Source organism: Lagopus muta, chromosome 1 (genome assembly GCF_023343835.1).
Source record: "Lagopus muta isolate bLagMut1 chromosome 1, bLagMut1 primary, whole genome shotgun sequence".
Classification (NCBI taxonomy): Eukaryota; Metazoa; Chordata; class Aves; order Galliformes; family Phasianidae; genus Lagopus; species Lagopus muta.
The window spans coordinates 112,657,846-112,679,705 of record NC_064433.1 but is presented as its reverse complement, the minus strand read 5'-3'; the positions used below and the strand labels follow the sequence as shown (position 1 = coordinate 112,679,705).

At 35.2% G+C, this 21,860-nt stretch overlaps 1 protein-coding gene across 1 annotated transcript in view; it reads right to left on the bottom strand.

Moving 5' to 3' along the window:
- The window catches only part of CFAP47 (cilia and flagella associated protein 47), a 258,882-nt gene that overhangs the window by 72,807 nt on the left and 164,215 nt on the right, over positions 1-21,860 (bottom strand). Inside the window, exons 52-54 of the mRNA XM_048953295.1 lie at positions 17,671-17,768; positions 3,735-3,910; positions 1,385-1,492 (exon numbers count right to left, since the gene is read on the bottom strand). Coding sequence (XP_048809252.1) covers positions 1,385-1,492; positions 3,735-3,910; positions 17,671-17,768 — 382 coding nt within the window. The remainder of the gene's footprint in view (positions 1-1,384; positions 1,493-3,734; positions 3,911-17,670; positions 17,769-21,860) is intronic.

Below are 21,860 nucleotides of genomic sequence, written 5' to 3'. Positions count from 1 at the left end.
CTGGAGAGACCTTATAGCGGCATACCAGTACCTGAGGGGGACCTACAGGAAAGCTGGGGAGGAACTCTTTGTAAGAGCACTTAGCAACAGGACAAGGAGAAATGGCTTTTAACTGGAAGAGGGTAGATTTAGACTAGATATTAGGAAGAAATTATTTACTGTGAGGGTGGTGAGACACTGGAACAGGTTGCCCAGAGCAACTGCAGATTTCCCTACCTTGGAAGAATTCAAGGCCAAGCTGGATGGGGTTTTGTGCAACCTGATCTCTGGGAGGTGTCCCTGCCTACAACAGAGGGGTTGGACTAGGTGATCTTAAAGGTCCCTTCTAACCCAAACCATTTTATGATTCTATAAACAAGAATTTATTTGCTCTTCCACTGCTGTCTGCCTATGGCAAACTGACATGAGTTAATTTATAAGTATAGGATTTACAACATGTATCTATTTGTTAAGTTGAAAGAAATATTCTTTGAAAAAATAAAACATGAAATTCAGTGATTTTTATATGATATTTCCAGCAAGCAAGTGTTGTATTTAATGGAACCAATCCTTTCCAACACATATTTTGTTTGGAGTAGTAAATGATAACTTGCCACTCTTGGTGAGACTACTTGTGCATGTAGTTCACAGGTAGGGCATATTAAAGAAAATTAGGAATGCCTGTTAAAATGAAAGGATGATAAGTTAGTTCAAATTCCTAACATTTTTTGCGTATGTAGTAGAGAAAAAATTTGATTTCTACTCTAGTAAGCCCAGAATAGGAGATAGACAGCCCTAGTGATTTTCTAAGAAAAACAAAAAATAATTGCCAGTTAGTTCTGGTTTTTGTATCACATACAAACAATGGATTAATTAAAGTTGAAATTTCTGTAATTCGTTATCTTCATGCAATACAATAAAAAAAGTTCTCAGATCTGTGAATTAAATGAAATTATCAAAATATATGACCTGCAGTAATTTTTTTATTTCATTCATTTTATATATTCACTCACAAAAATGTAGTCAGGTAAAATTTCATTTTGTATTTTAGGAGGAGGTTTAGATTAGGTGTCAGAAAGATTTCCTTCACAGAGAGGTTGGTTAGGCATTGGAACAGGCCACCCAGAGAAGTGGCTGTGTCACCACCCATGGAGGTGCTGCGTAGTCATAGCACTTAGGGACGTGGCTTAGTGGTGGAGTTGATAGTGTTACGTCATGTTGGACTTGATGATCTTTAGTGTCTTTGCTAATCCAGGTGATTTTGATTCCATATATGAAAATTATCTGCAAAATACTATGATACATACACAGCTCTACCGTGGCTTTTTCATGTATACTCTTCACGTGTCTTCCATGACTTATTCAAACAGGTGACCAGGTTAAACATAATGAACTACATACTTACTTTCCAAGCTCACATACTATCTCAGGTAGATCAGTTGGTAATGGTTTCTCTACAGTCAACTTCAATGCATACCAAAACTCTCCAACCACATCTGATTGGAATATGACACTAAAAAAAGATACATAAGATTGATGTGACAAAGCTTTTGTACAGACAAATAAAAATGCAGAGACGAAAAACACAGGAAAAAGTAACAAATTCAACATAGTGAATTCTTTCATCAGCAGTTTTCTCATAATGCTACTTATCACTATAGGAATTCATCTATCAATAACCAATTATATTCCCAATTACTGATGCAAGAAAAAGTCTTCTTCATCTTTCACAACTTTAGAAAAAAGAAAACTATGCTAAGGTATAACTCAAAAAATTTGAACTTCTAACTTACAAAAGCAAGCTTTGATTCCCTCTTAATGCTAGAGTGTTTTCTTTTTGCCATTTTGAATTAAAAAAAAAAAAAAATAGAAACAGTTTTCATTCATTTTAATTTTTCATCTAGTGATGAAAACTGAGAAATAGATACAGATGCATTTACATGAACACAGAAAAGAGAGATGCTTCTAAGGAATATTCAACATATTGTTTTTGAATACAATCACATGCGGTGATGACGAAGAGTTGTAGGTGAGATATATATAGCAGAATGTTTGTGTGACAATCATTCTAATGCACTCCTTACCTACTGCATACTGTTTTTATTGGGGTGGGGTTTTTTTTGTTGTTTTTTTTTTCCTTTTTGGAGTAGGAGCCATAATAAAATTAAAGTAAAGCATTGTAAGCATATTAAAACTATACACTGTGCAAATTCACAATACACTAAGGACCAGTTTACTTGTTCTAAATGAGAATGGTGTCTGTTTCACAAATGTGAATTTCCAGACTGTCCTCTGTACCAAGCAGAGACTTTAAAGGGAGCATAAACCAGCTTAGAAAAGTATCATCCAGTTGTAAAGGTACAGAGATACAAGGTAAAGGCCAGAAATACTTCTGCAACATTCTTCTTCCCAGATGGTACCACAGAAAGGGAAACAGAACACATTTATGGAAAAGAAAGATCATAGTATGGCTGTACATAAAGTAAAAGCTCCTTGGGAGCTATTACAAGTACAAAATAACATAATTGTATTGAATATGTACCTGTGTGCTTTATGTCATCTTTGCACATATTTCCATTAGTCCCACCCTACCAATCAACTGGTATCCTTTTGTATCCCAAAGTTTCATCAGCTTAAACAGATTTTTATGGTATTATTTGGAAATACTACCATATATATAATTTGAAAAATACTGGAAATAATGCATGGCATGAAAAACAGGTGTCTAGTCTAATTTGCACCTTCAGAATACTTTTATTTCTACAACTTTGCTCAGGAGAAAAAAAAAAGGAAAAAACAAGACTATAGAGATAACAGTAGTCATTTCTATAAACTGGTATTGCTTGAAAACTGTATTGTGCAATGATATCTGCCATTATTCTGGTCTTTGGAAAAATCAATAGACTCAAACTGAACAAAGACTTTGAAACACATGTATTTTGGCTCTCAGGATATTAGGACTCTAATCATCAGTCATCTGTCTCCCTTTGCAAAGACTCTGCTCCCATCCAGCAATGCCTATATTTTTGCTAATTGGATATTAGCAATAGCTAATTGCTAATAATATAACTGGAAAGTATGGGACTGTTTTTCTATCAGCCCTTTAAATAGTAAGCAAATTCCAGAAAAAAAGAGTGCTCTCCAGCTACTTGCTGAATTGGTTTAGATGAAACTAAAACCAAGCTGTCACCTGTCTTTGTATTCATAATTATCACACTACCCAGCCTCTTCTGGATTTCCAATGTAATTAAGCAGTTCTAATTTAAAACCTTTCCATATTCATTAAGTACATCACTTGTAATTAATGGAAAATTTTGAAGCTAAGTGGATTTATGTAAAAACTGTTAAAAGAGTTCTTAACCTGTCTTCAGTTGTGTTGTTACAATTCAGTTCCTGCTGATAAGTAAAATGAAATCATGTTCATCAACATATTGAGCTTATAAAATTACAAAAATCAACAAGTTGTCTAAAGATCTCAGAGGTGAACTCTAATATTAAGCAAATATTCAAATCATTGTTCACTGAATTCTGTTGAAATAGAGTAAGTAGGAGTTATTCCATATTCAGATTTTCCTCCCAGAGGAAGGCTGTTTATATGTATACTAAATATTTAAAGTTAGACACATTTTTAATTTCATTTGTTACAACTTTTTTTAGAGTGATATCTACACCAAAGGTCCAAATGATATCTATATCAATTCACTTATTAGTACAAGAGGTACAACTACCACAGGTTTCAAAACTCTATAACTTACCTTTCATGTGAAGTGCCAACAACAGCTGGGGAAAACTCTACTTGATAAGAATGTAATTGTTTTGGCAAAAGTGTGAAAGTTTTTTGTCCAGAAAGAGACTGACTCTCCAGCACTACATTCAACTCAAGAACTTCATCTGCAGGATTAGTGACAGGAATATGAATTCCAACAGTATCCTAGGAAGGAAAAATAAAAATAAGCAAGTAATTTAAAAAAAAAAAAAAAAAAAAAAAAAGTAAAAACATTTTAAGACCCACACAAAATTAATTTTGAGGGATTACACAAAGATGTCTCTCAAACAAATACAGGATACACACATGATTTATATATACATGATTTGCACTTATGCAAAAACACGCTACACTTTTGTTACATGTCTGAACTAACCCAAAAAAAAAGAAGTTACAGTAAGACACAATTCAGTCAATCTTCCAATTTCCTCTTTAATTACATAAATAAGGAAAAGTTCAAGTCTTTCTACACAGTCCGCATCAACATCCTTGCTCAAGCAGGATCTCCTGGACTGTGTCCAGGTAGCTTCTGAATATCTCCAGAGATGGAGACTACAACCTTTCTGGGCAGTACACAGCAATGCTCAGTCACTCTCACAGTAAAAAAGCTTTTATTTCATATTCAGGCAAAAGCAGTTATTACAAAATATGGGAGTCAGTATGGCCTGATAAGGTAAACGCACACAGATTTTTTACATAGAGCATCTTTAAGATGGACAGTAATTAGGCAGAAGCAGCTCAGTCCACATACATCCACCAACTGCTTTTGAAACTGCTATATTTCCATTGTTTCCAGTGATTCCTTTCTCCCTTCCCTCCTCTAAAGTAACAATGTAAATCCATCCTATGAAACCTACTGTATGTAAATAGTAACATACCTTAATATTGCAAGCAAGAAAAAATATATTAATGAAGGAAGTTTAGTGTCACAATTCAGGATATGTTCCTGATGTTGTATAAAATACACAGAATCCCAAACTAAATGTATGTGTATACTTTTATGTATCTCTATTTCTATTGCCATTTTGGTCTATTTAATTGTTCTAATCAAGATTATTTCAAAATGTAGATTTTATATTGTTAGGGTGGGGGTTTTTTTGTTTGTTTGATTAGTTTTTGTTTTTTGTTCTTTTTTGTATTTTAAATATGCCATGATTAGATTCTCACAGCAAAAATTTGCCATATGTACTAATTGAAAAGTAAATAATTAGAACTGCTATATGGAAGGAGAAAAAGGCACAAGTAAAATTACTAATATAAAAAAAAAATTGAACATGAAATACTTTACAACCCCTCACACAGCTTTAAGCCTGCATATGATTTGGTGAATTCCCATATATTTACATTTATAGAAAACGACTGCAGAAACACACACAAAATACATTCAATATTCTACAGATGATAAGATTAGACTAACAGTTTAAATCCTCCGAGTGCCTTGAATAAGTATGATGGGATTTAAATTTTTAATAAAATATTTTAAAGCTCAGATTAACAGTTTTTACCGTTGCAAACAAAATTATAAGTGTATCTACCATTTTATTCCTAAAGGGTTCATAACAATTTTATAGTAAAACACTTGTACCTTGTTGAAAAATTACTTTACCACGAGAAAGGACATATAGAACTAAAACATACTAAGAATTCTAGCTTCTTAGTCAAAGGAGATACTATATTGCTAAAATGGTCTTAGTGGAAAGCAGCTTTCACTTGCCAGTGTCAAATGAATTCCCAAGAAATAGATTTCCTGGAATTTCCTGGGAAATTTGCTTGAAATTCCAGTAGATATTTCAATTATCTGATATTGTATGGATGGTGATAACAGTACACACATATGTATCAACAGAGCATGCACATAGTGTATATTTCCAGGGCTTAATTGATTCTTCCAAATCCTTATTCTGGATGCATACCAGTAGGTTAAATCACAAAATATCCATCCAACGGCTGACAGTATTCTTTTTCATGAAAAGACCTTATATCAGAAGAAATGTGAAGTAGCCATAACATAGGCAGTTCCCAAAGTGCAAACCATGAGGTGAAAGTATTTCCCAGGCTATTGCCACAGAAGAAAATATTGGTAGATAAGTGATTAGAATATTATTTTGACAAGCCTGGGGAGATAAAGCAGAAGAACTTTACTTGTCCAAATCCTCACTCTTTTAGACCGACAAAAACCAAGCATATTCTTTCTCTTGGCTGTCCCTCATGACAAGCAGGAATGTTGATTACTCAAAGATTGAACTTCCAAAGCTGGCAGTAACAATGAAAAAATAGCTATCAATGTCATCATCAGCATATCTGTAACTTGCTACGAGGAAGTTAAGATAGAGTTCCCTTTTCCTACAACCTTAAATTGACACTTAATTACTACTTGATTCCCTTTCTTGGAATAAAAGAAGCTCAAAAGGTACCTCAGCACTGTTAATGTCAGAGTTTCTGTGCTGTACTGAAAAAAGTTTCACCCAAATTTTTGAATTAGTTGTAGAAATCAGAAATAGCTCTTGGATTGCTTGTACAATATGCCTCGAGTGCACACCTCTCCTCTCCACTGCTCATCCCCTCCACAAAATCTTCTAATCCAGATCCACGTTTCTACTCTCCATTTGATACTTCTCCCACTGATCATTCAGACCAATGGAAGACCTTAGCCTCCTATGCTGGAAGAGCTGAGTCCTTCAGTTTCCTACTGACTTGTAGGTTAATGGAATGGATCTTCATCAAGTGAATCACCTAACTTGCCATATGCCTACATTAATTTTTTTCCCCTCTCTGTGATGTAAACTGGTTGCCAAGACAACCCTCTTTTTTCCTTGTATGTTGACAGACATCAACATTATCATGCTCCTGTGTCTTCATTTTTTATTTCGCACATTTTGCCTTAAGAAATATCAGTTTGCAAAAAGGCACAAACTGTTTATCAACAACAACAAAAAAATTTAACCACCTGAAGTGCAGAAGTAAGCATCTTATGTAAATTATGTATTGTTTTGAATCCATTCTTATCACAACTGCAGTACAAGAAATTAACTAGAAGGGAAAAAAAAACAACAAACTATGCATAAGACATCTAACATTAGAAGTTAATACCATAATTGGTGTTACTGGTCAGAGAGGAACCAGATGAGGCTTAACAGGAACAAGAGCAGAGTTTTGTACCTAGGGAGGAATAACTGCATGCACCAATACAGGCTGGGGGATGAGCTGCTGGAGAGGAGCTCTGTGGAGAGTGACCTGGGTGTCCTGGTGGACGACAGGATGGCCATGAGCCAGCAGTGTGCCCTTGTGGCCAAGAGGGTCAATGGCAACCTGGGGTGCATTAAAAAGAGCGTGGCCTGCAGGTCAAAGGAGGTGATCCTCCCCCTCTACTCTGCCCTGGTGAGGCCTCATCTGGAGCACTGCGTCCAGTTCTGGGCTCCCCAGTACAAAAAAGACAGGGATCTCTTGGAAAGAGTCCAGTGGAGGGCCACGAAGATGGTGAAGGGCCTGGAGCATCTCTATTACAAGGAAAGGATGAATGACCTGGGTCTGTTCAGCCTCGAGAAAAGGTGGCTCAGAGGGGATCTGATCAATGTCCATAAATATCTAAAGTGCAAGTGGCAAATGGACAAAGCCAGAATGTTTTCAGTGGTGCATGGCGGTAGAACAAGAGGAAACATCCACAAACTGAAGCATTGGATGTTCTGCACAAACATACGTAAGAACTTCTTCACAGTGAGGGTGACGGAGCACTGGAACAGGCGGACCTAGGAGGTTGTGGGTTCTCCTTCTCTGGAGACGTTCAAGACCTGCCTGGACACCTACCTGTGCAGCCTGGTCTAGGGAGCCTGGTTTGTTAGGGGGGCTGGACAAGATAATCTCTAGTTTTCCCTTCCAGTCCCTATAATTCTGTGACTCTGTGATTCTGTAATGAGTTCCAGGTATAAATTTGCATATAAATTTACATGTTAAAGTCACACTAAATTGAATTTCTGATAGCTGAAATGGGCATTAAGTGTCTAAGTGATAATGCATTAAAACAGATTACAGAGACTATTAGTTCATAAATTATTGCAATAAGTGAACCCTCATCGACTACAAGATTCTACACCATTATCCTCTTAATAGAGACTAGACAGTGTTGCAAGCAAACAAAATGGAAAAAAATGCATTGTAGTAGATGACTACTAAAAACATCTGAGATTGAAGGAAAGGAGGAGACCAAAAAACTGTTCTATCCTGCGACCCTGTAGAAGTTTAATGCTGGTAAGCATCTGTGTACCACACAGTCCATGTGCCCTGCCTGGAGCTGGATAGGTAGAAAAGAATTGGAAGGGCAAAAGTTACAAAACTCAGGGGCTGAGATAAAGACAGATTAACAGGAAAGGGGGGAGACAGGAGGGGAAATGAAAATGAAGGGAAAAAAAAACAGCAACCCAATATCAAATGTAAAAAAAGGGACACACAATGCAATTTCTCTCCACTAGCCAGCTGATGCCTAGTCAGTCCCTGAGCAATGGTAGTAACCCCTAGCCAACTCCTTCAGTTTTACTGTTGAGTATGACATCATATGGTTTGAAACACCCCTTTGGTTAGCCTTCGACAGCTGTTCTGGTTGTGTCTGCTCCCAGCTTCTTGAGCACTCCAGCCTAGTCACTAACAGGCAGTCTGAGAAAAGCCCTTGACTCTGCATGAACACTCTTAGTAACAACTAAAACATCATTGTGTTAACAACATGGTTTTCACCACAAATCCAAGGCCACCTCTGAATACCTGTCCTCCCTTCTGAGAACACAAGCAGATTTCTTTTTCAGGTTCACCAGTGTGACATGAAAAAAACTATCAGTTACAGCTACTTTTTACCAACCTCTGTACTGAAGATTGGCATTTTTTGTGATCAGTTTAGTTGGCCTATCCACTGCATAAAGTAACCTGAATTATCACAGCTAAAGCAGGTTAGAGAGCAGTATCGAAAACATAACGCTAGGTTAATCTTTCCCATTAGTAGACCCATTATAGAAGGAGACATCTGCTAATGTGTTAATGTAGCAAAGGACCAAACTCATCTTCAGAGGATTTTAAAGGAAAATCATTTATATCTATTCTGTCAATACCATTTTTGGGAATTACGACTCAGCAACTGACAGTTTTCTGTGAAGTTTCTATTCATCACTCTCATAGGTAACCTTGCTGCGCAAATGCATGTAACACATAAGATGTATATTAGAATGTCAACGGTGGAAAGCACAGTTTGAATCAAATCAAGAGATGTTTTTACAGTTTTTGTACAAAAGGACTGTTTTGGATGCCTTACACTTGAGTAAATCCAGGCTTCCTGATTCAAAAAAGAGGCACTTCTCTTTTCTTCAAAATGTCTGATCTACTTCACAGACTAAGTCATATCCATATTGTCAGATCAAAATTCCACTTTCTATAGCTTACTTAAATTCAGTATCTCTCAATAAAAGCACTAGAAAGAGCAGCATTTCTAAGTTAGAAATATACTGCTCTTAGATAATTAAATCAAGACACCAATAAATTACTATTGCATTTCTAGAGCATCTGTTATGTCTAATGTAAAGGTAATATTCAATTCATACTCTAGTGTTTGATGACACAGATATTTGCCCCCAGAATCAGTCTTCAGAACATCATTTGTAACTAACACTTTCAGGGAAGTTCAGGAGATGCAGAATTTTAGGATAATACCAGTTTTCAAATAACTTCATTTCTCACATGGCTAGACTAAATCTTATGTATAGAGACAGTAGTCAATGTTCAGTGACTGAAAGTTTTAATTCGTAGTTTTATTTCATTTAGGATTTTGGGGGGTTGAAACTTGTAATTTTACCATTTACTATACTGAATTGAAAATTTAGTTGCCAAATGTGTGGCTGGGCTTAATGATAGTCTCTGTGATTCATTTAATGCATTTAGCATTTTTCTTTCTTCATGCATCATTCTGATTTACACAGTTGTATTCATGATCGTGTAGGCATCTGCAATGTAATTAGATAAAAAAGAGTTCAGGTAGTGGATTATTAATGAATGATAAAAAATACCACGTGGTCTGCAGGTCAAGGGAAGGTGATCCTGCCCCTCTACTCTGCACTAGTGAGTCCTCAATATGGGAGAGATATGGACCTGTTAGAGTGTATCCAGAGGAGGGCCACAAAAATGACCTAAGGGATGGAAAATCTTGGCTACACGGACAGGATGAGAGAGCTGGGGCTGTTCAGCCTGGAGAAGACTCCTGTGAGATCTGTGAGGAGCCTGTCAGTACCTAAATGGGGGCTGTAAGAAAGAAAGGGACTGTAATAGGACAAAGGGAAGTGGTTTCCCATTTCAGAAATGAAAGCAGGGGAGATACAGACTGGATATAAGAAAGAAGTCTTTTATGATAGGGGTGGTGAGACACTGGAACAGGTTGCCCAGAGAGGTGGTGGATGGCCTGTCCTTGGACACACTCAAGGTCAGGCTGGATGGAATCTGAGCACCCTGATGTAGCTGTGGGTATCTCTGTTCATTGCAGGGGAGTTGTCCAGATGACCTTTAAGGATCCCTTCCAATTCAAATAATTCTATTATGCTGTGAAAATTTGATGTGGTGAGGTTAGGAAGCTCTCAGGCACAAAGCTACAAACATGACAAAGATTACATCAGTGAAATGCTGAGCTATGAGCAAGCTCAGGGCTCGTCAAGAGAAGGAAGTGATCAGTATTTCTCATAATGCTGTGCTTCTGAGATTTTCAGAAGCAGTCAGTAAAAACAAACTTTCAATTGCTTACCAGAATCTAATGAAACTACGGTAGAATAGCAGCAATAACTGATTACTGCATATTCTGTCACTAATGACTACAGTTCCATGTGTGGAAGCAAATATTCTATTTATCTGCTCCTATTCTGTGCCCATGCTAATATGAGCTAACAAATAGTACTTTTTTTTTTTTTTTTTTTAATAAGTAACCAACTATTAGTAACCAGTATTTAATTTTCTTTAAATTTTACAATCATACTAATGAGACAATTTACATCTCTGCTTCAGTATCAGCACCAGCACCAAATTGCTCCATCAGCAGCAGTAAAATGATAATTAATTTAGATGCCTTAGATCTTCTGTCTACTGTAACTTTCATTACATAGGTCTAAAGAGAGAATTTCTAATCATTAAGGAAACAAGTTTCTTTGCAATTTAAAAGACTGACACTATAATTATTGCTGGTATAAAACACATAGAGAACATTCTAGAACAAAAATGAAATAGTTTTCACTGAAAACAACAATTCTCATGAATTTTCCAAGTAAAAGTAGATCTCTCCAAAATCTCAGAAGCTTTCTTCTGAAGGCAACTTCAATTTTTTACATGTATAAGCACTCTCAGCAGTCAAAAGGTGTCCAGATTATAATTCAGACAGAATTTCTTAAATATTCATAGCTTTTCTGAAAGCAGAAATAAATAGAAATGTGAAGAAATAGTCTCTGTAAGAATTATCAATCCAGTTCTATGTTTTATAATGAAATACACGATCAGAAAACCTTAAAGATAAAAGTCTCACATACAAAAATAAATGCTGCATTATTAATTTTGTCTTCCAGATGTGATATATTAAAGGTTCTCAGAGTAATCTGTCATACACATTCCTTTATATTACATATACATATTACATATGATTACATATACATATACACATTCCTGATAATATTATCAGATTAAGTTCTCTCAGAAAGTAATACAAGTTTACTATATCACACAGAATATCTATTAATAACGTTAACACCAACATATATATGAGCGACTGATATCTGCTACTAGAACTTCTGAAGGACCTAAAATTACAGCAGTCTTAACCAAGGTACACTCTTGCATTCTCCCAGTCTCTCTATGCAGTCTTACTAGTTCTAGTATCAGCCAGAATGCAATTTCTCTCTCTTCAAGGGGTAGTATGGGAAGAGAACCATGTATTCATGAGTAAAGATATAAAGCCCTTTAAATAAAGATCTCTCTGTATTTCTGTTTGCTCAGTTTTGAGTACCTAGAAGATGACCCTGAAAGAACCACTACCACAGTGCCCCCAAATGTACCTATTTTAGCCTACCCGTACATCTGGATATAAGCCATACTTTCATCATACATTTTCTATAGAGTAAAAGGTATCTTCCCAGGATTTCAGTTTTAAAACTTCAGAAAAATATCAGTGAATTTCTATTTCACCTTTTTTTTTAATATACATCATACAGTCATCATCTGCTGTGTATGGATTATACAGAACAGACTATTGCATTTCTTTTCCAGAGACTGTCAAGAATGAGGAGGCTTTAAAGTTGGAAAGAGTTGGAACTGGTAATGTAAGCAGCTTGCTCTTCTTAGATCTGCACGTGAAAATCTTGCTAAAACTGAAGACTAGAACAGTGATCCTTTAAAATTATTACTGAAAAGAGCAAAAACAGTGTATGAGCGGCACAAATTTGGGAGCCATTGTAAATGGCAACACTGGGGAAAGTTTTAACTCAGCAAGAACACTAATGGAAGAGGAGATGGGTAGCATGTTTCAGAGTTGGAATATCAACTTGTAAGTCCTAACAGTCAGGGACTTGGCAGAGTAGAGACCAAGCTATTGTCTCTTACAGAGAAACCAAGCTCAATCCCTTCCAGGCATTTGGTTTTACTGAAGCAGAAACTAAGAACTCAGTGTTCAAAACAGACTTTCCCCTCAGGCTTCATTCTATTGTTCAGATACTACTTGGAGCTTATGTATTGGATATTTCCTTTCAAGAAAGCCAAAACTATTCTTCAAATACATGTATGCATTGGAAAGTCTCTTGAGTTAATGACTCAGCAATATACACAGACTTTTCTACATGATTTAGACAGCCACTGAAGAGTACGTGGGGTTGAAGCAACAGTTACCAGCCATTTAGGCATTTTACGCAAAAGCTTTAGTTTCTGATTACTTGTTGACCTCTACACACAATCTGAATAAATCCATTAGATGCCATTTTCAAGGCAATCTATTAATATTGATCCATTCAGTTTAAACTCCATTTTTCAAAGAGACCATGAATCTGAATTTATCAGACTAAATTCAGCCTCTTTACTATCATTGCCAATAAGGAAATCCATAGTAAACATTAATGTAGAATTCAGTAATCAAAAATAGATTTTTTTAATTGTTGCAATGCTACTAATACCTGAAGATACTTAATGTCCATTTGGCAAAATTTTTAGAATTTGATTATTTTCTCTACATGTAGGAATAAAGAAACTGCAAGTGTACAAACAACTTACAATACCTGGCAATGTTTTTTAATTAATAACTATGACTTAGGAATGTGAATGAACAAATGGTAATTTGTCATTTGAAAGCTTCTCGCTGTACTCTATTTACCCCGTTACTAAGTACACAATGACTACTGCTTTCCACAAAATGCATGGTGCTAATCTGTACCTCACTTTTCTCACAAACAACTTTAGCTGGAATTTGTACAATAAAAGTAACTTTCACAGGGTACCAAAAGTATGACCTGTAAGTCACTTTTACGCACCTAGTTCTGGAAACTAACACAGCCTCAATGACTCGAGCTCCTCTTTTAATATTTGGCTCTGATGATTTTTGCATGCCTTCATGGGAATTTAAATCATACAACATTTCCATTTTAAAAAAGCTGAAGAACAGCGTTCAGACAGTAACAGATACTGACCCTCTCCTTTCTACTAAGGATGATGATTACATAAATACCAGAGATATGTCCATCCTGTCACAGTACAGTCACTCCTTACTCTGATTCAGAAACAATACAGAATATCTTTTTTTTTTCTTTTTAAATAAATCAAATCATCTAAAATTCATGGGCTTTTAGTCTTAAGTGAATGTCTGAACAAAAATGTCAATTAAAAATGTATCAGAAGTTACGAAATTACAAAATGCATTCTTAATTCATGCTTTTTACTATAAATAATAAATAGAAAAATAATAAATGAAAATGAACCATAGTTTAAACTTTAAGTTGTATCTGCTTTATATCTGGTTGGGTTTTAACAAGCTCTCCACGTTATCCTCATCCACTGACATAACACAGTTCCCAGGACATTTAAACTCATGAAAACATGATGGCATTTCTTTTGGCTGGAAAATTTACAAAAGACTGTGTGCAAAAAATTTAGCTATCTTAGCATGCAGTGAGGCACAAAAGGAGTAGACATGTAGACCAGTACAAGTTGTGCTATTTTTTTTATATACTTTCAAGCAGTCCTTTCACTCCAAAGAACAGAGCACCACTAGTGGTTGGAGAACATTAGACAAGTTCATCTTCCAGCTAAATTTCACCCAAGAGATTCAGTGCATGCACTCCAGGATTGCTGGGCAATATAAGTGAAACTAAATGGGAATAATCAGGAGACACTAAATAGCATGCTATTGCTATGAACTTAGAGGCTAACACAGATGCCTCCCTTCTTGCAGGTTCACTTCAAGCAAATGAATGAGAAATAGAAGAGCTAGGAAAGAGGTGTTACCTTGAGAAAATTAACACATTTTGTGTGCAATCCCTTATGCAGCAATTCTGTAAAAAATCTATGTAATTAAAACAGAATAGATGGCTGCTACCTCTAAGTGATAAATATACATCCATTAGAAAGGAAGATCAAATTCAGTCTTGGGTGAGAAGAATTTGAAGAGCAGGCCCCAGAATAGGACTAGTTTAAATGCCCTGGTTTTCTAACTTTTGTGCTTCTCCCTTTCCAGAGCAAGGAACCGAGCAAGCAACTGTGTGGTATTCAGCTGCCTATGAGGCTGAAGTCAGGAATATTGATTAATCCATCTATTTAATTAGAGCATAAAAAAATAGCTACATTCTTGATTAGAGAGCTGATATCATTTCTCATATTTTGGGGTTTTCTGTGGACTTTTACAAGTATACAGCATAAAGTATACAAAAAAGTATACAAAAGTATAGAAAAAAAAAAAAAACCCTCAAAGAAAATGAAAGCTGAATTCCTAATTATTTAGAAGGCATAGCCAAGGTCATTTGAACACAAAACAGACAAAGATTACATGTAGGAAAATTAAAGAATCTTTATTTCACAAAATGAAATTTAGCTAAACCAGACCTTCCTATTTGTTCAGGATCCCACTCACTGCTCAGTCTCATTGTGCACCTTCAACAGTGGTAATAAAGTTAGCAATGGGAGCAAGCTGTAAATATGAAAACTAAAAGCTTCTCACACTGGACTACTTCACTCTGCCAGCCCTTTCACTAGAGGCTACATGTAGGTCTTGGCTGCTAAAATTCACATTTTCGTACTGGAAAATATTTATAATAATTCTTACGTTTCCAGGGGTGCAGATCAGCACTAGTTCCTACTTCAGGGATGTTTGCCATGTACACACTAAACAGAAAAAGATGAAGAACTGGAACCAAGACCCAGAGTTATTCTGCTTTCTCAAGAGGAGAAGCTTTTCTATCACTTGGCAAAATATTCTTCTATTAATAGATAAAGAAGACAAGCAAAATCTCTTACTTTATGTACGTGCTTTAGAATCCCAGCATCACAACTCCATATTTACTGTTACAATTCCCAATAGCGATTGCAGGTTATGAATAAGACAGCTCACTTGACTCCTGAGACGAATAATGGAATCTGTCTAACAGCATTTCTAAGATTTCATTTCAGTGGTTTTGCCAGTGGTTTCTTATAGTCAGGCATAGCCATCAAGCAAGTTTGTCACAGATTGACTTTTGATATAAGAGGCTGTGCTATAAATCATTTTAAAAGGTTAATGGTATTTAACAACTCTTATTACTTTTCATCTGACATTTTGAATTTCATTCATGGAAAACTTCTGTGTTTTTTTCTATGTTCCATGTGAATTTTTTAAGAAGTTATATTTCTTAAGACACCACTTAATTATCTCATCTTCACTTTGACTAATGCAGATAGAGGACAAGCACTGCTAAAATCCAAATGGCTTTCTATCTTTCCCTACTGATTTTATCTGTTTAATTTTCTTAACATTTTTGGAGAAATACTAGAAGTTTGAAGTGAGAAATATCAATAAAATTAATACCTTATCATACTCTTCATCTTGGAAGAGAGGTAAGTTAGAAAGAATATTACAGAAGTCTACAAAATCATGAGTAGCATGAAGAGAGTGGATAGAGTTTAACTATTCTCTGGCTGCTGTATTTCAATAACCAGGGGGCATCAAATTAAAATAAAAGACATATCTAAAAATAAAACTGATGGTTCATTCACAATGCTCAGTAAGCCCTTCAAAGTCAAGGCAAAGGACATTATTAATGCAATGGAAAGACTGAACAGAAAACTCTTAACAGCTACAAAGTTACAACACTATATGCACATACTCCAGCTATTTTTCCATGCTTCTGATGTGTTTCTTTTGATTTCCTTCCAGTATTCAGTACAATTCTTAACACACGAAAACCAGACGTTCAAATAATATTTCAGTAATAGTAGCACAAACACTATTTGCTATCTGCTTGTATTTGACCAGTTTTTAGTACTCATAGACTGTATTAGTTCTTTACGTAAATTAACTAAAATAATCCCAGGCTCTTTAAGGACAGAATGCACTCCCATTCCAAAACAAATTGCCTGGCATACAACCAGTCAATTCAGACCATTCTGTAACAGTAACCATGTGTACTATAAGTCAAGAATCTTTCTGTCATCTTCAAAAAAATCTTTCTGTCCATCTTCATCAGTGTGGTTTTTGGTTTTTTTTTCCACAAGATTTCCCACAGAATTCTGAAGAAGGGGTACATCTACTTCTTTTTTTGTCTTCATTTTCACTAGGAAGGAATTTTCCCCATTCAAATCAATAATTTAATTACCCCATACATTGTAAAAATTTGTTGGATTTTACTGTGAGTGACTTTTACAAGTCACTTACAAGTTTTCATACTGAATTATATTCAAAATTATGAGGCAGAGTTAAAATGTCCCTTGACAAGATATTATACAATACAATCAATTATATAATTTGAATCTAGCTTTTCCTCTTACCATTTCCTTACAGTACTTTCAGAGCAGAAAATGATACAAGACAAGGCATGGTGCCGCAGGACAAAAATCTACATCATTTTTTCCAAAGTCTCAAATTGCAAACTATTTCATTCTAGCTTTTGTGTTTACTTTCTTTTGTATTTTTCTCCACATAAACAGACTTTGTCACACAAAATCAAGTGAGGAGACTTTTTTCCCTCCCCAGCATCTATCACTGGAAGAGGTAATCCCTTAGTACTTGCATCACTACTAGTCAGTATTTCTTCTCTGTCTACAATTCATGCAGAATGCAGGGCTACTAGGTAATAAAGTAAACAACCATTTAAAGAATATAATTAAAATACTAGCTCTGAAAATCAAGAGAGATTTTATCTTTATACACCTATGTGCTTTAAAACATATGATTTATTTAATGTTATGTTAACATTATGCAGTCGTTTTTCTGAAATTCCTAACATAATTTAATTACTTTATTGAGAGTGAAGGTATATGTTTATCGAGTATAATACAGATATGATTAAGTACATTCCAACAATTAATGAAATCCAAATGACAAAACAATTTTGCATGTGTAAGGAGGAAGGTACCAAAAGAGACTTACCCTACTGTGGTCAATATGTAAACTGCTTGAAATATTTATGGATTTCAAATTCATCTAATATCTAAAACTAAATGTAGATTACAGCAGAAGAATATAATTATTTAAATAGGGTAAAGTAACCATTTTTTTTCAAGCATCCATTTGAGTTCATATCACTGAGCTTATGTGAGGTCCTACAGTAAGTACTGAGTTTTATTATGCAAAAACCAGGTGGTCACCTAATAAAACCACTAAATCTTCTGTGGTAGCAGCCAGAACAATAGTAAAATTATGTTTTCTCCTAATGCAATAGAAAAAAATTAAACATTTAGAGTAATCTTACCAGAGCTCTGCATTTCACATCTATCTTCCTTTCAGGTGCTGCAGGTATGCTGTTAATCTTTAAGGAAAACCACACTTTGCAATTTGAAGAACTTCCTCCTACGTACAAAAGAATAAAAGGTTCCATAAATCATCTCACGAGGTGATCACTCCTAGCAGCATTCAAATCAATGAGAAATTCTGGCTTTTATCAGAACTGCCAGTCATTGTTCGTTTGAGACAAAGAAAATCATGGATTGATTTAATTGCTGTCAGTCAACTGCCCTATCTAATCTTTTCTTGTCTGGGTTCAAAATAGTAACAAAATCAATATATACACAAATTGAAAGGAAATAACACTTCGGCAAATGAGTTTACTTGAATGTTATATTGTTTTAGAATTTTAAATATCATTGATTCACAACTGTTCTCCTTCAAAAAGAAAAAAATTTTAAAAATCTAATTGATTTAATTAAGTAAAAGGTAATTCACAATAGATTCAAAATCTGTGTTATTTGTTAAACATATCAGAATTTTCAGTTACATGGAATCCATCCTCATATACAGGTTCAAACCTGTTCATACATGATTTCTACTGTAATTTATTTTTTCCTATCAGCTTGTCTTTCCTGAGCTCTAAATATTTTTATAACAACCAAGATTGCACTCAAGAGAAAGGAAAAAGATGCTGAATACATGCATCAAAACAACAGAGCATCAACAATATATTATTAGATATCTTATTCTAAATTTTCTTAACATTGTCTTGTAAGACTGTGGTCAAAAAACAACAACAAAAGAAAACAAACAAACAAACAAACAAACAAAAAAACAATGCTATAAACTCTATAATCACACATTTAGTCACAGGACAAACTGTTCAGAAAACCAGAAGATTTGACTCCAGTCTCCAGTCAGTACTTTGTATTAGCTAGTCCAAAAAGGAGCAGTGGGAAATTCTGACAATATGTACAAAAGCTGAAATGCACCAAACCTTATAAGACTGAATGGTCATAAGCTCAGACAAGAAAGCTCTGAGCCTTCGTACCATACCTGGATTTTTGCCACATTCCTCTGTGAAATCTAGAGATAATTTATAAAGCCACAGAAGACTTTTCCGTTGCAGTCTTAACTTTCCTAAATCATTTTTGTATACTTCATAATTACCATAATGTAGACATTATAATTCACTTGATTTTTTTGTTTATATATTATATACACTATATGTTTTTACATATAAATTCATTAGTTGCGGTCACACAAGTTGCATAAAGCTACTCTAATTCCTGACTCTGACAATAAAAGCATAGCTTTTAGGTCTAGTAGCTTTCTTTATAGTTTTGAGTTCAAGTATTCTGAGCTAGTAAGAATTCTTTTTTCTTTTTGTAAGAAACTCAAAAGCGTCTGTTTGCATTTGAATTTTCATCCATTTGGATGTTTAGATCCATTTCTCTTCCAATTCTAATCAGATTTAGAAAATTAAGTGGTTTTTTTTGTTTGTTTGGTTTGTTTTTTTTCTTTTCCAGAGACATTAAATGCACATCACATCACAGCCTAAGAATTACCTTTCTGTGAAATCATTATTGTGTTTGAGAGAAAATACATTGTGCGCATTTGAAAATAGTGTTCAGATTTTCAAACACTTCTCTAAATGAAATGTTTTATTTAAACAGTTTTCATAACATCTGGCGGAAAAAAACAACTAGCAGTTCTCTTTGTAAGGAGGATCTTTTGATGTGAACTATTTACTAAACTCATATTCATACAAGTGTTGTTTAGCATTACTCAAAAATTTGTGTAAACTGATGTTCTGTCAACTTTTACTCAATAAGAGTATTTCTGAATGGTTGCTTTTACCACCCACTTGCATCGTCAAAAAAATAAAACCTTGGGTTTTGCTCACAACAATTGCTCTTGAATGTTCCCTAAGTTGTAGGTTGTTGTTTCTGGTTCAAATTCAAAGAACTTGCATGACTGAAAATAAGTCTGCTATAAGTCCTCTGCTAATGCATGCACCAGAAGGTTATGGGCTTTGAGGCTATTCTTTTTTTTTCTTTTTTTTTCTTTTCTTAGTCTGGTATCAACATCGAGGTAGATAAAATTAGGTCAAATATTTTGAAATTTAATGTTGATCAGAAGTTTTGGAGGATAACATTTATTGCCATGAGGTGACCTAGTTGCATTATGGTAGGCATTCATTAGCTGCCCCTATCCAGCTCTCCCCATACACTTTGATGTTACCCTTTTAAAAATGGGTATGTTAGATACAATAGCAGGTAGAATGGTAAAAATGTAGATTTCTTAAAAAGAACCCTATTCTACATTATGCAGCCTCTATTTTTGAAATATCATTTTGACTATAAATGTTGTTTTGTGTGTGTTTGGAGGTTTTGTTTAGTTTTCTCACTGTGGCTTTTACATGTGTATCTTTTTTCATGTATAAACTTTTAAACAGTTTTACAAGCATCAGAACTGTCAAATAGGAATAACAGACCAAGATTAAATCTGTTCTTGTTTTTTGTTTTCCTCATGTTAAAAAACAGGCAGTAGAAATAGACACTTCTTCTGTCTGCTTTAGAAAATTTTTATTCTAACTCAGAAATGTTCCAAGATGATGTCTTTTCCCTCACATAAGATGTCTCAGTTCAGAATGTGATGTACTTACAACTTTTACATCCCAAAACAAGGAATACTACTGTAAACATAAACACACGCACATTTATTACACAACTTCATCTCTAAACTGGCATTGATATTTTGAATGCTTTTCAAGCCTCTTCTCAGGGCAAGAGTGTAGAATCGCAGAATGGTTTGGGCTGGAATGGACCCTAAAGGTCACCCAGCCCCAACCCCTGCCATGGGCAGGGCTGCCCCCCACCAGCTCCGGCTGCCCAGGGCCCCATCCAACCTGGCCTTGAGCCTCCAGGGATGGGGCACCACAGCTTCTCTGGGCAGCTGTGCCAGCGCCTCACTGCCCTCTGGGGAAAGAATTTCCCCCTAACAGCTAACCTAAATCTCCCATTTTTTTTCAAAGACTTTTCCTTTCCGCCTACAATGAGGCCACAATGAGGTCTCCCCAGAACCCTTTTTTTTTCCATATCAAACAAATCCAGCTCCCTCAGTCTTCCTTCACAGGAGAGGTGCTTCAGCCCTCTGATCATCTTTGTGGCCTTCATCCATGTCCATTATAGGAGATAAACCTGACTTGACTTCAGGCCTGTATTCATCATTCAGATTTCAACAACAGAAAAATGCTTAGCCTGGCTCATGCAAGCAACAGGTCATGATCTTGTCAGATCTCATTAAAAGAAACAAAACAAAGTTTGGTTAGTACTTCACAGAGAAATCCCCAGCACTAAAAAGCAGTGAACAAATAATTTCTGAACATTATGCAAACAATTTAATGTTCACAGTTCTTCTTCCTCAGCCTCTCCCTTCATCAGTAGGATTCTGCCCTTGCTAGTTATGGTCTAGCATCTGCCATTAATGGTTAGTGCAAAGCAGGACTCTTCATGTCAGAAATTGCAAATTCAAATTATATTAGTATAAAACAGCTTATTTTTTTCATCTTTTAGAACTTACCTTTATTTTTTCATATATAAAAGAACTGGAAGCCTGGGAAGCTGTATAATTCCTATTACATGTAGTTACCCAGAATTTGAAGAAAAAAATCCATATTCATGTATCTATTCCTTCATAGCAGCAAGGCAATTTTTTTTATTAATATTTACCTCTAGTAATTACTTCTGAGAATAGAAGATTATTTATTTAAAAGACAACTATTAAATTGTAATTTACATGAAAATTAAATTTGAGCTGTTAGTATACTTTTCAGGTTAAAATTTTCACAGGTGCATTCCAAGTCTCATTCTGATTTGCATGACATGCCAAAATCATTGTTTTTTCCTCCATAGTTGAACATCTAGCCAGCCAAGAATTTTGCCCTACTTTTCAGTAATGCAAACGAATTTCTCCTGTAGAGATTTCTTCATTTTCCTTGTGTAATTTTCAGATTGTTATAAAATTTGGCTTAACAAACCTGCATTTGTTAGAGCCATATACTATTAATCTTATACTTTGGATCATTTACCAATGTCTCACTCCAATTTGTAGGAGGGAGAGGAAGTACTTTGATGATAAACTGGTCAGACTTCAAATGTCTGACCAGTTTATCACAGATTTTAATCAGGGAGATGGAAAAAGAGAGGACGG